The 16,708-nt window shown below is 38.5% G+C and overlaps 1 protein-coding gene across 5 annotated transcripts in view; it reads left to right on the plus strand.

Annotated features, from left to right (window-relative positions):
- The window catches only part of SLC25A13 (solute carrier family 25 member 13), a 99,194-nt gene that overhangs the window by 30,841 nt on the left and 51,645 nt on the right, over positions 1 to 16,708 (plus strand). For all 5 annotated transcript variants that reach the window (XM_039708269.1, XM_039708261.1, XM_039708254.1 and 2 more), the window contains one exon: positions 4,841 to 4,956. In XM_039708269.1, the coding sequence (XP_039564203.1) occupies positions 4,841 to 4,956 (116 nt within the window). The remainder of the gene's footprint in view (positions 1 to 4,840; positions 4,957 to 16,708) is intronic.

A 16,708-nucleotide genomic window follows, 5' to 3' on the forward strand; every position in this document is an offset into this window, starting at 1 on the left:
AGGCCAGGCATTTTCCATCCTGCCTAGTGTAATATAATTTTTCAGATTTTTGTTGTACTTTTAAACATCTGCCTAACAAAATAAGTATTTACTGCACGTCTCTGTTTGGACTGTAGTAACTAACACTTTACTAAGAAATACCATATGCTTTATTTTTAGAAAGGACAAAGTATTCAAAAATAATACTTGGAAATGCCAGCATTTTCCATTATTATTGGATATAAATTTATCCTCTAATGCACCAATTTACACTATACTTAGTTTACCTAGCTTGCAGTGTAAAATAATAGATGTAGCTTCAATTTGTGTCCCATTATGTTACCATGTTTAAATTGCTGATACAGTAAAAACATCTGCATTGATTTCTGAAGAAAACCTCTTCATCATTGCATTTGTATGTATTATTACAGCAGGTAATAAAACGCAGGTGGGTTTGTTTCTTTGCGTGGCTACATGCAGACTTTCTCTGGTGGGAATGTGTTGTGTCTATGGGGTGTTCAAATACCATGGGTGTGAGTGTGGAAGACAGGAGAGAGTAGTAAATAGTGGTTTTGCTGCACCATACTCTGTTGTTACGTTTAGACTGGTGCTCTTGTTTGTGGATGCTTTTAAAATATCAAGGTTTGAACCCTCCTGAATAAACTGTACGGTATTGGCACTGGTAATGAGGATGTGAAGGTGAAGGAAGACTTTGACTTATTGGGTGGAATATCTTCAAAACTGAAATAAAATTTCGTAAACATTTCAGCTTCATTTCATTGTGCTGTTAAAATCACTAGGTTTTTCTCTGCTTTTGTAACATAAATGACTACTTGTTTAGGTATATGAAATAACTCTTAAGTAGTATATTGAAGTCCATGTTAACATGTGCTGTTTAATGACACCTAATGATATTCACTGAAGGGTTATGCTAAACCCAAAAGGGTGATGCTAAACCAGAGAGAAAACGTGTTACCCGGGCAACTACCCTTGTGCAGTATAGGGAAGTGAGCATATGGCTATGTAGTACACATTTTTCAGCTTCTTTAAGCATTAAGAATCACACGTGTAATTGACTGAAAAATTACTGCTCAGTTACTGTATTGTATGGTCATAATAGAAGTAAATGAATACGTCGTCGTTAGAATAGATCTGTTGGGAATCACTAGCAGGCTAGTCTACTTAGGGAGCAAAAATACAATAAGAAGAAAATAGCTGGTTTAATTAACATGTAAAAATTGGGTTAATTTGAATTCAGCTGGCACAGCAGATATTAATGTCTCTTCTTTAACAGTCTGGCTAGAAATACACAATTTGTACACTTTAAATCTTCCTAGTTCTATGAGTAATTGTTTGAAAAATATGGATATAGGGTTATTTTAAGCATTTATCTATGACTTATTAGGGGGGTTATTGCTGCCAAGTGCTGAAAAAAATGCTTCTACTAGTATAAAATCTAGTAGCAGTGTTAATACATGGAGTTTTAATCAAACCCAGGCTTAGTAACATAGCATATGTTCTTAACAGGATGCTGGGATTCTGCTAGGATGGGTGCTGTATTTCTTTTCTGTGCTGTAATCACTGTATTGTAAACTGTTGGTAAGGACACACGCAGGTTGTTTCACACAAAAAGCAGCTTTACCAAAATGGTGTTGGCAGAGATTTGACATTTATAATTCCAAACAATCCTATTCTATAGTCTTGTCACCTGCTGTCCTTTTTGTTTTTTTTCTGTGTGCTTGTATTATAATCTTTGGAACAGAACTTAGTGGAGTTCTGTTTGGATCTGTTTACTGTTCTGTCAGGTATGTAGCCAATAATAATAAATAATAATAGCTTTTTATAGCCAGTAAGTCACATTGTAACAGTAAATATGCATAAATACAAAACTGAGTAGGTTGTGATATATTGGTTTAAAATTAAAGGAAATGTTACTTCTGAAAAATATTTCTTTTGGCTTAGAAGGGATGGAAGTTTTCTTCTTTTGAAAGACTGAGTATCTGTGTAGTCTGTGTCTAACACTGGGGAGTACTGAGAGCTCCCAAGGCATTTAAAGGACTGATGGATTGCTCGTGTGCTAACGTGTGCATATGTAACAAGGCACAGACTTCTTTGCCAGTAAAGCTTAAGGCATTCCTGTATGTTTGCTGACATCCTTAATTTTGAGTTTAATCTTAAGAATACTTGAGGAGTTTTCTTTTTATTTACTTCTTGCACTATGTTATAATTCATGGTGACAGGCTCCCAGAGTTAATTATTTGTTAGGCCATTTCATACTCTACATTTCTTTTATTTTTATTTATTGCAGGTATATTGAGGGAGGTAGTGTAGAACAGCTTTTAGGCCTTCTCTGTGCTGTGCTTCTTTAAAAGAAATGTCTTCTTTTATTAATCTTCTCATGTGTTCCATGGGAACATGTTCTTCATGGAAATTGGCTTGTTACTCTGTGGATGTTTTGCTGCTGATGTGCAGCAAGCACACTTCAAGTGTTGGTCTAGGAAAGCCAGTAGATGTAATCTTTTAAGACTTCAGCAAAGCTTGTGGTACTGTCTCTCATAGTGTCCTTCTGGACACAATGTCCAGCACACTGGATTGGCCCAGTTATATGATGGGTGAGTGACTGTCTTACAGGTCAGGCACAAAGGGTTACAGTGAATGAGGTGACATCAGGCTGGCAACCTGTCACTAGGGGGGTTCTGCAGGCTCCATCCTCAGTCTTGTGCTCTTCAATATCTTCGTAAGTGACCTTGATGCAGGACTCATAGGAGTACTAAGTAAGTTTGCCAGCTGCTGACATCCTCAAGGGCAGAGAGGCCCTGCAGAGACACCTCAACAAATTAGGGAGATAGGCATTCACCAAGTGTTTGACAAGGGAAAGCGCCAGATTCTGCACCTGGGGTGGGACAACCCTGGATATAAGGACAGACTGGGGAATGAGAGGCTGGAAAGCAGCACTGTGGAAAGGGACCTGGGAGTCCTGGTTGACAGAAAGTTAAATATGATTCAGCAGTGCCCTGGCAGCCAGGAGGGCCACCCGTGTCCTGGGGGGCATCAGGCACAGCATCACCAACCAGACAAGGGAGGGGATTGTCCTGCTCTGCTCTGAGCTGGGATGGCCTCAACTTGAATAATGTGTGCAGCTTTGGGTACCACAATATAAAGAAGACATTAAGCTGTTAGAGACTGCCCAAAGGAGGGCAAAAAGGATGTTGAAGGGCCTTGAGGGGAAGCCATATCAGATGTGGCTGAGGTCACTTGGTCTGTTCAGCCTGGAGAAGAGGAGACTGAGGGGAGACCTCATTGTGATTTTAACTTCCCCACAAGGGAAGAGGAGGGGCAAGTGCTAAACCTTTCACTCTTGTGAGCAGTGTCAGAATTCAAGCAAACAGCATGAAGCTGATGTCAAGAAGGTTTTGGTTAGATATTAAGAAAAGATTTTTCACTCAGAGTGTGGTTGGGTACTGGAACAGGCTTCCCAGGGTAGTAGTCACAGCACCAAGCCTGTCTGAGTTCAGGAAGGACAATCCTCTCAGGTACATGGTGTGACTCTTGGGGATGGTCCTGTGCAGGGCCAGGAGGTGGATCCTGATGGGCCCCTTCCAACTCAGCATATTCTCTGAATTCCCATAAAACAGGTGATTGGAAATTGCTGTATAGCCATGGGTCATCATAACTTGCTGGGAAAAAATATCTTTTCCAACTTATTCAAACTGTTAGTTCTTCACTGTTATTGCATACATTCATTGAACTGGCTGCAGTGTCACTTTGGATCCACGTCCTAAGGATATAGTTAATTTCCATTAAAAATTCCCTGGGTTTGTGTGTACACTGAATTTTGTGCTTTTCAGAAATAATCCTTGTTCCCCAGCTGCTGCCACATGAACCCATTAAAGCTACGTGCCTGCTACACTGACATAAAGCTGCCTGAGAGAGAGCAATCTTAACTATCCCAGACTGCTAGCAGGCCCTGCCACCACATATTTGAAGATTATTTTAAACTCTACAGCCTAGACATTAAAGAAGCAGCAAAAAGAAGAATAGTTGGCCTTTGCCTCTTTAAGAATAGGAGTTTGATCTCCATTTGAACTCTTGGGTGTGACGCAGAGAAATTAGAATGTTCAAGGTCTTTGCTGTTATCAAACCTACTGCTGGAAACAATACCATGTTGTCTAATTATATATTTCTGCTTATGAACTAACTTCTGGAAGGACAACTCTGCTTTTATCTATGCCCTACTACTGTGCTAGCACATTAGGAACCGAGCTATAATGAAGAATTTGAATAAACTGCTCTTGGGCTGAGGAAGAAAATGCAGACTACTGATTGAAATTTGTGACTCAACATGCAGGACTGGAGGGCTGTGATGGATGACTAATAAGTTGCTAGCAAGCAGATAACGCGTTCTGATCGGTTCCTTCTGAAGTGAGTGGCAGCATGTAGGTCTTGAATGGATTTGCTTTCCAAAAGTGCTAAGTACTGAGTCTTGAGAGAAGTTACTCATGTCTTTATTGGCTCTGTCTTGCCAGTGGAGAGAGGTAGGCTCCCCCAGAGGGCAGTTCAGTTAGACATTAAAGCTGAGGTGAGTAGCCATGCTGAGTGTTTTGCTTATTTTATGTTCTGTTGTGACTTGCTGAGAGGAATAATGCCTTGTTCAACAGACATTTCCATTTAGTGATATAAAAGCTTCCTGACAGCATTGGGGATAGGGCATTTTAGGATAAATTTTAATCCCTTATGAACACATTTTGAACATATTTTGGTTATGATCTTACTTCTTTTGTGTAATCAGTATTGTATTGTATTTCAGGTTTTTTGTGAACAAGTTGGTTTCATAGGCATTGTTTTTTCCTTCATCCCTTAGGTTGATATCCTTTCAAGAGTTTGTGGCATTTGAATCAGTCCTGTGTGCTCCAGACGCATTGTTCATAGTAGCCTTTCAGCTGTTTGACAAGACTGGCAAAGGAGAAGTTACTTTTGGTAAGACATGCTTAAATGTGCATTCTTGATGTAAAAATCCGTACCTATGCCAAACTCTGTTTCACCTCCCAACTCACTGTAGGGAGACAGTGGTTGCTAGCAGAACTACAATGCCAACAACAATGCCAAACAACTTTATGCCTGCATTTTTTAATCATTTATGTGTGCACAGTATGAAGCCAAGGTCATCATCACCATCATTTTCTCTGGAGGACTGGTCACTTCTCTTTTTCTCTTCCCCAACTTGTGCAGGTCCAGACCAGCAGTGATAGGTGACCATAGGAAATTACTGTAAAACTGCAAGGAAGTTGCCAGAAGACCTGGGTGAATGTTGAGTTTGAAATCATTACCCTGAATTATTTTTTGTTTAAATTTGCTATATTTCAAGCTGGTTGACTTCTAAGGCTTAAAACTGTATTCTGTGAGATTTTACAGTATTTAATTCATTATTACATGCCCTCTGCCATTCTCTCCCCCTGTAAAGTTCAGCTGTGCATTGGAAGTTTGATGTTTGCCCTGATAATGAGATACACTCTGGCCAGTTTAAAATTTGATTAAGAGGACTGTTTCTTTCTAGATATCCTAGAGATAGCTTTTGATATCTGCAGGACTATCTCCCACCTGCCTAATGATAAGGGCCATTCAGTCTGAAAGAAGAATTTGGAATTTAGCACTTTGGACTAATTTCTGATATTGAGCTTGCACTTGAAAAAGTATGGGGAATTTTTTGCTGAGTACCTACACTGTCTAAAATTGCTGTTTCTAATCTGCTACATTTGGACATGGTTATTTCTATATATCAAGTTTTATTTTTTGGTTGTTAAACAGTTCTAAGTAAACGGGAAATTTGATTATATTGATATCTTTTGTCTTTCTGAAATATATGGTTCGCACATCAATTGCGTTTCACTAGTATTTCCCAGACATGTCTTATGCTCAGTTATAAAAGCCCTTCTCTTTCCATTTGAAATAACAAGACTGAGTAACCATTGCTTGAAACATCACTGTATTCTTTCTGCCTTCTCAAAAAATCTGTATTTGAAGTTGCGGCTGGTGAGAAGACTTGCTTTCTCTTGTGTTTCTTTTGTTTTTTATGATTTTGGTAGTGTGATGAGGGTGTACACATCAATTGCGTTTTACTAGTATTTCCCAGACGTGTTATGCTCAGTTATAAAAGCCTTTCTCTTTTCATTTGAAATAACAAGACTGAGTAACCATTGCTTGAAACATCACTGTATTCTTTCTGCCTTCTCAAAAAATCTGTATTTGAAGTTGCAGCTGGTGAGAAGACTTGCTGTCTCTTGTGTTTCTTTTGTTTTTTATGATTTTGGTAGTGTGATGAGGGTGTGAAAGATGTGTTTTTTCTTTGCAGTTTTTCAGAAGTTACTACAGATGCTAAAGGATTTTCAGAAAAAATTCTGCAGATCGTAACCTTGATGAAGGAAGTACTTTGTGCCTAACAGTTTTTTGTATGTATATGGACAGAGAAGCAGTGAGAGGTGCCATGCTTTTAAAACAGGATATTTTACTAGGGTTTTGTTCCAGTGAGGGCAGACCAGAGTTCCTGGAATGCCTGTGATGTGCAGTTTCTTGTCTGCGTCAGAGGCCTTGGTTGCTTGCAGCACTCATTAATAATCTAGGAAGAACTGTATTTGTTTGATCTGAATGCTGAATCAGTCCGACTTAACTTTTTAACTCTTGGCATTCTTGTTCCTATTTTTCCTGCTGTCAAATGCTTCTCTTGGGGTTTGACATAGTGAGGCAAAGGATTTGTTTGGCATTTGAAGTCCATTGATCCAGTGAGGGCAGACCAGAGTTCCTGGAATGCCTGTGATGTGCAGTTTCTTGTCTGCGTCAGAGGCCTTGGTTGCTTGCAGCACTCATTAATAATCTAGGAAGAACTGTATTTGTTTGATCTGAATGAATCAGTCCAACTTAACTTTTTAACTCTTGGCATTCTTGTTCCTATTTTTCCTGCTGTCAAATGCTTCTCTTGGGGTTTGACATAGTGAGGCAAAGGATTTGTTTGGCATTTGAAGTCCATTGAATTCCTTCTAGTGATGAGAGAAAATCCCATGCCAGACTGTATTTAAGGTATTTGAAAGAGGAGACATGCCAACATTGGCAGAACCTCAGATAGCTTTTGTTTAATTCCTTCATCTCCCCTTTTGAAACCGTAGATGTATTTGTAACTTCTGTGTAGTACCTTGTGGCTACCACCCCAGTAACTGCCTGGGCTGGGGAGAATGGAAGAGCTGTCTCCGTGTTGTGCATTCTCAACAGAAATGGTTGACTTTAGACAAGGCTAGTTCCTTATTTTATATCATGAGGAGAAAAAAGGAGCTTTATTTCTCCTGCTATTATTAAAAAAACCCCTAATATTTTCATAAATACATTATTAAAATGCTATCCTGTAACTTTGCCACTCAATGCCTTAGTCACGCATCTTTGAGGCTAATTATGAGATCTTTTTCCATTCAGTTGAATGAGGGTGGTATCAAGTCCTTATCAAGGTTAGGAGACTTAAATAGGGGTTTTGTATACTGTGGAATTACAGTGTGAAAGGAACAGAAGAATAGGGAAAGGATAATTTTTCAGTATACTGCTGTTATGTGTAGTATCTCAAGGCTCTCATTTTAAGTCTCTGTCTCATTTTGTTGTTGTAAAGAAACAGTATGGCTTATCTGTGCAGTCCTTTTTTTTCTGTACACTAAAATAATGATATAAATATTTTAGCTTATACCAAGCAGAATAGTTCCCAGCAGTGAATTTCACATTTCTGACCATACAAATCTGTCCAGTCTTACTCTTTCACAGGTGCACTTGGCTTGGCATCTTTGGCATAAAGCTCATTATTAATTCCTTTAACAATGAACTTTTACACTGAATGTGGGATCCAGGCTGTAGATACTCAGAGAAATACTCTGGATGAAGAAGTTCCAATTTAACACTTTGCACTTACTTCTCTTGAAAAATGCTGCGCTCTTACTTTAGCTTCTGGGTTGGACGTGGATTTCCATTTTAGTTGTATGTTGACATCTCTACAATTTTAAGTGTTTCATTTCTTTAAAATGGCAAGTTAACTGTACCTGGTTCTTTGACAGAACTATTACCTGTTTAAAAGGGCTGATGTGCAAGCAGTGTGGGTACATGGAGGGTGGGAAGTATTTCTAGTTTATTGCTTTTTGAGGTGAATTAAATGGCCACTAGTAAATTAGTGGCTAGTGGCTGCTTGAGACTACACCTGGCCATTGCATCATGTTGTAGATTTACTTTCTGCTGAAGTGTCAAAGCTTTGACAGTTTGTAAGGAGTTAAAGCTCTCAGCAGGAAAGTTTAAATTCAAGGCAAAGAGCAAACCATTGCTTCTTACTGTTGAGTGTTGACAGGCACATAAAAGCTGATAATGTAAGTCCAGGGGTTTAAGAGACTTAGTAGAGTTGCTTTTTTGTTGTGTGACTGTATTTTAATGCCTCATTAAAGAAGCAGAGCCCTTTGAAATCCTTTACTAGATGGCATTTATAAAAAGGTGAGAGGGTTGCATAAAAAAGTGTTTAAAAACGAAGTCATTGTAACCATCATCTTTAATTTTGAATGGGTAAAATAAATGATGGTACCTAACAGTTCTGAGCTGTGAATAACACAGCAGTGATACCTAGGAACTGGAACTTACCTTTTCTGATACCAGTTCTCACAAGCCCTAGTGTAGGGCAAAATAGGTGTTGTCCATGTTGATTTTGCTAAGGGAGTAAGGAAAGGCACAATAAGAGCTGTGGTTGCCTGAGTCTGTGCTGCCAACCATTATTGAACCTGCTTTAAAAATTTTAATTCTGATTTGTATGAAAGAGGAATTACCCACCAGACAGAAATTCTTGCTCTTGTACTTAATGAAATGGAGCTGTGGTATAGTGTGTGGTTTTATGGTTTTGGTTTTCTTTTCTAGGCATCCTCTAGTTCAATCTGAAGCTGTTTCAAAATGAATGCTGTGGTGTGTTACTTTGAAAAATATGAGTATGCTGTAAAATATCAGTCCTTTAATTAAAAAAATTCCAAAACAACAAAACAACAACCTCCGCCCAAAGCCAGCAAAAACATGAAGGAAATTGGGAACCCAATCCCCAAATTTTTGTCTGTTAAGTGTAGTAGCTGCAGATTTGAGCATTGTATTTTGTTTTTGTCTTTAAGCAAAACTTTATTGGCATGTAGACAGAAGCTCTTGTGGATCTCTGCTTCTTTTATTAATTATATCAATACATTTGTTAGATAAACACATTAATTAAGGATACATCTTACTAAGTGCTCCTGTTAGCTAGATACCTGATACTTGAATTACCCGAATACTTGTTTGTAAACTTTCTAAAAGGACATAGCTCTTGAGCGAAGTTTAAATAGCTCCACAGCTATTGTGATGAGCTTCAGTTTTTTCCTCTATGATAATGCTCTGATCTTTTTTTTAATATACAAAAAATGATTACCAGAGTTTCATAATTGCTTTCATTACCAAAGAATTAACTTCTGATTGTGGGACGTAGCTCGTGCTTTCGTTACAGAGGATTACTTGTTTTATGCTTTGCACTGCAATTGCTTGTATGACTTGGTTCTTTTTATCTCTTGCACAACACCTAGCTTAGTGACTCCCAGCCTGATATACTGAACACCATGTAAAGCAATGAAAAGCTAAATCTGAATCTGAAACAAAATAAATTGCTGTAGCTGTAAGCTTTGATCTCTTGATAAACTGCAGTATTTAGTATTTATCACTGATACTTCCATTGCTGGTTCAAACTGCCTTGAAATCAGTTGTATCTAGTGATGTGTTAGCTTACACATCACAGCTTCACCTATACATTGAAGCATTTGCTGATTTATGAATGACAGCTGCCTGGATATGATGGATCCAGTGGCAACATTGCAGATGCGAAATCTGTTCAGTCTCTGATGTTATTTGTTGTTTGTACAATGTTGGATTTTGCACAATTAATTGCCAGTTTTAATTTAAAAAGGATGTGAATTGGACTTGTTAGTATATTTATTTTCTTGAAAACAATTTTTGAAATCTTCTCAGACTCTTTTTGAGAATTTCATTTCTAGACATATGTCAACTTGGCAAGTTTTTGTTTTGTTTTTCTCTTTTAACTAAAATATTATATAACCAGACAGACTTGGATGCAAGCATCTTAAGTAAAAGAGAGCCTGTTAGGATACAAAGTGAATCTGTTGTTCTAAATATTAGGAGAAGCCTTGTCCTATTATTCTGGTTGGTTTCATTTGGTCTAGAAAATGCAATTGAGTTTTCTAGATCATCCAGAATTGAAATTCAGTGTTTCAGTTTGTTCTTTATTGTTGGTTCTGTTTTGTTGTTTTGTTGGGGATGGTAAGAGAACCATCAAACGATTCAGACTGAAGTGACTGTGGCAGCCATATGATTCAAACCCTTGCAGCACCACCATCAAGACCAGTTGCTCAAGGGGAAATATCTAATCAATGTTTTAAATAATCTCTGAGGCTGGAGACTCTGCAGCCTCTATGAGCAAGCATTTCCCAGAGTTTGATCACTATTATACTGGAAAACTGTATTGCTGATGCCTGGTTGGGATTGCCAATGTTTCAGCTTGCATCCATTGCCTCTTGTCCTTCCGCTGTTCATCTCTGTCTTCCCTTCATCTGTTGGGTAGCTGTAGACAGCAATGAGCTCCTCCTTTACAGCTCCCCTCTCCAGGCTAAGAAAACCCCATTCCATCAGCCTCTCTATGCATGTCACATGCATCATCCCCCAGCTGCCTTGTATGGAGAAAATAGAAGTGATGTTCTGTTTTTGTTAGCAGGTTGTGCTGTTTTACCTTGGTGAAAGTGATCTGTTTTTTTGGGTTTTTATTAATTGTTATTATTACTCAGGGCAAGAGGAGTAGATGTATTTTTTATACCTACAGGGGGCCTAGTGCTTTTCAAACTTGAAGTCTTAGGGTGCTGGCAGTTTGTTGCTAACTTCTAATGAGGCCAGGAAAGGTAATAAAAAAATATAAGGAAGTTGGTAGTGAACTGAAATTATGGATAGCCACAGTTCAAGTAGGAATATTTTTAAGGGATTGCATCCTGGAAAATTTCTGAAGACATTTTAAGTAAGCAAATTATGTAATATTCTGTGTGTAAATTCATGTTATTTCCCCTTACATACAGCAGAGACAGAAAAAACATACAAGCTTGAATCCAGAGTCTTACTTGATGAGGGTGATGGTACTTTTGGAAAGAGCCTACATTTTTGCTTTTTGCTTTCATTTTTTCAAATTTTTTTGGTGGTATTTTCAGTATTTAACACAGGTAACAGAAGTGCACAATTATGCTGTATGAATATGTCATGAGAAAGTGAATTATTAGTTTTCAGAAGTGACAAGGGCACAAACAACCAGAGGAGGGGGAAGGTAAGAGGATAAAATAGACAACAATTTCAGCAGATCTGTGAAGTTGAAGCTTATCACAGATTTTTTGATTGGGAAAAACCATGAAGGCACAAGCATGTTCTGTGTGATAATGTTTTTGTGAACGTGAAATTAATCTGCAAGACATCTCTGTCCTTGTTGAAGAATTTGGCTAGGGCAATGCATTATGTTCAGTAGCTAGTGTCTCTCTCCTGAAAGAGAATGCATGCTGAACATTTTTTATGATTGGTACTGGATTTCATGGTTTGCTGCGGGCATTTTGGGGGATCTGTTTGGTTGTTGTCTTCTTTAAAGTCTACTTAAAACATTTGAAAGACATTTATTTACCAGTACTGGTCTTCATCTCACCTCTGTGCACAACAGGTGCTGTACAGCTTTTGTTGCTTCTTCCAGCCATAAAATGGTTGTGGCTCCCATCAGAATAGAAGTGACCAGTTTTAGTGGGAGACTCCAGGTTCCTGCTTCTCCACCCTGCTGTGGCAGCCTCTGAGGATGCTGGCACACCACTGGGGCTGTCGCAGTACAGTCTTTTTAAATGCCTGAGGGTGTACCATCTTAACCAGTGCATTTTCTAAGAGCAGCTCAACAAATATCATAAGCTTTTACTTCTCACTGGTGGGCTCCAGATGTTGGTATGTTTTCTGGAGGTGAAAAACAAAAATTTTTTAATGTATATGGACCTTTTTTGCACTTCTTTAATGATTAGCTTTTATTACAAAAAGACCAACCATGATTTTTGGAACTTTTTAAGTGATATGTGGGTGTTTTCTGAACGACTGAATGTAGATACATGGGAATATCAGAGTCTCACGTGTGTTGTATGGTATCTTGTCAGAGATCTGAGGAACTGCTTGGAAGATGTTCAGTGGGTTAAAAATCCTCTTTACAGAAGACCAATTGTAGATTTGCACAATTGGCTATAATGGCTCCAATTTTAAAAGATAGAGGTAACAGAGAGCACTCCCAATTGGTGGGATAGTTCAAGAATACCACATGCTCAGGTGGCTAAAATATTGTGCTTTCTGCTGCTACTTCATGCTACTTGAAAAAAATAGGTGTGGGAAAGGTGGGAACACACCAATTTGAGTGTCAGTTTCAACTGTATGAGGTCACTCTTTGGTTAAGAGAGTAACTCTTTGTTAAACTGAGGGTCAGCCATCTGTATGTCCTGTTGGAATAAAAAGCCCAACGTGATTACTAGGCAGCACTTGGGGAGGCACCAAAAGCTTCTACACCAGAACATATTTTAAACTGTGTCAGGACCTGTATATCACTTTAAGCTTATTTTTTATTAAGATTTTTCCCCATCCCATTTTCAAACTGGCCTGGAATTGCAGATTAGTTTCTACTTCAGCAAGTTCTAGGAGCCAGAAAAGTGTTTTGTTATTACAGATTTTAATACGAAATTTCAGATCGCAAAATACATATATTTTTGTGGTGTGTGTAATTTAGTTTTCTAAATTGGAAAATTTGCTGTTACCTAGCAGTTAATGACTATTTTTTCCTAACATTTGGAATTCAGGACCTGATTTAAGAAGCTGATAAAAGAAAACAAAACTGAGAGTATGTTGGAAGTGCTCAAAGTGAAAATTACAGTTTAGATAGGTTTGAGGGTAGATAGTTAGACATTTTAATTGAACTAAAATAGTTTTCTACTAATACAGTACTGTTGTGGGAGTACATTTTTTTGGTGTATTTGAAATTGAAGTGTTTAAGTGAGGGAAAATGTGTGTTAATGCTTTGCAAGAAAGTGATTTTTTTTTCTATCATCTATCTAAGCAAAATAGCTGTTAAAGACATAGAGGTTCCAAGTCTATGCTGGAAAGTAAAGTGTAAAGTTCATGGTTATTTCTTTGTGTCAGGTGTTTGCTTTTATCACTTTGGTTCGTATATTAAATTACTGTAGGAAAGGTGAAGAAGAAGATGTGAATTCTGAAGTAAATTTTTATAGCTGGACAGCTACAGTCTTTGCCAGTGTAAAAAAAAAAGGTATTGAATCTGTCTACATTTGAAAAATATGCTTGCAAAATAAAAGTTTGAAAGAATTTCAGATTTAATATGTCGGATACTTATGAGTGATACCCAGTAAAGATTTTAGTAGCTTTTTTTGTTGAGTGACTTTCCTTAGACAGCGAAATACAGGGGAATAATAACTTTCAGAGTTTTTCTTTTAAAATCTAAAATTTGTAAGTCCAAATTTCACTTGGAGAATATTGGTGGTCCTTGTTGTGTCAAGTGGGTCTGTAGTTATTCCAAAGCATGCTTTATTTCTATTTTACTTCTTAATCATAGGGAATGGAATATCACAGGAATGGAATGGAATGGAAATGGAATGGAATTGCAGGAATGAAAATGTGAATGCAGTGTGCTTGTTTGTGCAATAAGCATTTAAACATACACATCAGTGTACTGCAGAGAAGAAGGTCCCCAGGACTTAAAGGACCCAAAACCTCACTGTAAAGCAGCAGGCAGATCACTTGGAGGGAAAATAAAACAACTCTTTCATGCAGTGATCAGAAACGAATGGCAAGGTTTCTATTTTTTAGTTAGAGACCGTGGAGGGACAAACAGTTACTTGTTTTAGAACCTTGCAATTTATTTTAAAATTGAGTTTCAAAGTTGAATTTTTTAAAAGATTGATAAAAGTGAGAGCATGGATTTTTGAAAATGTTTTAAATCTTCAACCTGTTTCTTGTTTTGCTTCCTGACAGCTCTGGTTCAAGCAATGCAAACACACAAATGGTTGTATCTTTTGCTAGCTCTAGATTGATTTTGTGCTGTTATGGCCCTTGACATTGAAGCCTTAACATTTTGCTTTTTTAGAACTAAAGCAATTAAACAGTGTTCTGAACTGGATTTTAAAGCTTCCGTTTATCAGATATTTTGATTAAATACTTGATGATCAAAGCACAGTTGCTCAGGGAAGTTGTGGAATCTCTCTTGTTGGAGGTATTTGCAGAATGACAGATTGGGTCAGGTTGGAAGGGACCACAGTGGCTTATCTGGTCCAACCTTCCTGCTCAAGCAGGGTCATCCCAGGGCACATGGCACAGGATTGTGTCCAAGTGGTTTTTGAGTCTCTCCCATGAGGGAGACTCTGCAGCCTCTCTAGGCAATCTGCTTCAGTGCTCAGACACCCATGCAGTAAAAAGGTCTTCCTCGTGTTCAGGTGGAACTTGCTGATTAAACAATACTGGGACCAGTGTACCTTGGGGAATGCCACTAGTGACAGGCCTCCAACTAGACCCTGTGCCACTGATTGTGATCCTCTGGGATTTCAGCGTTCCCTTAACCTGACATCCTGAGTCAGAAATTCATGAGGGGATATTCGAAACTCATCTGGCCATGGCCCTGAGCGGCATCTTCTGGTTGGACTTTCTTTGACTGGTGGCTGGACTCATGAAATCCAGATGTCCTTTCCATTACAAATTATTGTCCAGCTCTTAAACAGGTTCCTTTAAAAAAAAAGTCTAAACAGACATCATAGCTCCTGGCTACTGAAGCACACCTCAGCTTCTCTGTGTTTTGCTGTGTTTAGTTAAGTGACTTGTGGATAGCTGTCGAACTTCCAGCTGCAGGTTTAATGCAAAATTACATTTTTTTCATTGTCCATTTTTTATTTTAATACCGGACTTAGATGATTAGGAGATGACACTGTTAGAACTGAACAGTAACTTGGAGTGAGCTCTGGTACATAATTGGATACCTTTTGATGGTTAAATCACAAGCTAAAACACTTCAAATTTTTTTGTGTAGTATGAATGGTTTCTAGTGTCTGAATTGGCAATCTGCCTACAGATGAGACTTGAGTCAGTGATGTGGTAGATGACTGGGTAATGAGACCTAGCGAGGGAAGACGAAGAAGACTGCTGGGCATAGGAGTTTGTGCACCATAAATGGTTGCAAAAAGGAAGTATGGGGTATGAGTAAAAAAGCAGTGGCAAAGTGGATACGTCTGATGCCATCAAAGAATCAGTGGAAGCAAGTAGGCAATCTTCCAGTCAGCTGCCTGCACTGTATATTCCAAAATGCATTCTGTCAGAAAAGCATCTGGTAGTAGTTGCCAAGTCATATTGACATCAATATACAGTATGATTGTGAAAAGATCAAGTTGTGTGGGTTCTCTTACTGTATCTACACTAATGTGGTAGTCTGTGTTTTCCAGGTCATAGGAAAAATTATGTGCACATCTTTAACTTGGAATGTTTAGAGTGATACTTGTACTTACATGAACTTCTGAGACATGCTTGTGGCCTTTAATCTCTAAAACAGACAAGGGAATGCAAATGGTCTGGATAGAGACCTTACTATATTCCAGATTGGCTTGATGAGGTTTTCACTTTCATTGCTGTGCATTCCTTTACCTTTTGTAATGCCAATAATTAAGCATTATATTTAGTCTAAAGTTACCATTATTTTCACTTCCTGACGTTTGGGCATGTCTTGGTCATGTGCCCTTGCAGGCCAGAAAGCCAAATGTGTTCTGGACTGCATCAGAAGCAGCATGTCCACCAGGGTGAGGGAGGAGATCCTGCCTCTCTACTGTGTTCTGGTGTGACCCCACCAGGAACACTGCATCCAGCTCTGGGGTCTCCAGCACAGGAAGGACATGGACCTGTTGGAGCAAGTCCAGAGGAGGAAACCCATCATTAAAGCAATGGAGCACATCTCCTCTGATGAAAAGTGGAGAGAATTGGTGTTGTTCAGCCTGAAGAAGAGAAGACTTTGGGGTGACCTAATTGCAGCCTTCCAGTACCCAGAGGGAGTCTACAAGATAGGAAAAGGGAGAATGGTTTTAAACTGAAAGAAAGTAGGTTTAGGTTAGACATGTGGAAGAAATTCTTCACTGTGGGGGTGGTGAGACACTGTAACAGGTTGCCCAGAGAAGCTGTGGATGCCCCATCCCTGGAATTGTTCAAGGCCAGGTTGGATGAGGCTTTGAGAAACATGGTCTAGTGAAGGGTATCCCTGCCTGTGGCAAGGTGGTTGAAGCTGGATGATCTTTAAGCTCTTTAAACCAAAACAATTTTATGATTGTATGTTTAATTTTCTTGAGATGAAATTTTAATTTTGGGCTCCAGCCAAGGAGGGTTTACAGGACACAGAGCAGGATACATTGTTCCTTCAAGGTGGCTAATGCATGATAATTAAAGAAAATAAAATTACAGGGGCATATTCAAAGGAGACTGTGCAACTTTCTTATGTTAACAATTTAAAGTAAGAATTGTATGGAGCCTTGCCCCATCAAAACACATTTGAGACTCATTTTATATTACCTAAGTTTCTGCTATCTCTTACCTTGCAACAGGTAAGAAT

Source organism: Passer montanus, unplaced genomic scaffold, assembly GCF_014805655.1.
Source record: "Passer montanus isolate IOZ18808 unplaced genomic scaffold, ASM1480565v1 scaffold10, whole genome shotgun sequence".
Classification (NCBI taxonomy): domain Eukaryota; kingdom Metazoa; phylum Chordata; class Aves; order Passeriformes; family Passeridae; genus Passer; species Passer montanus.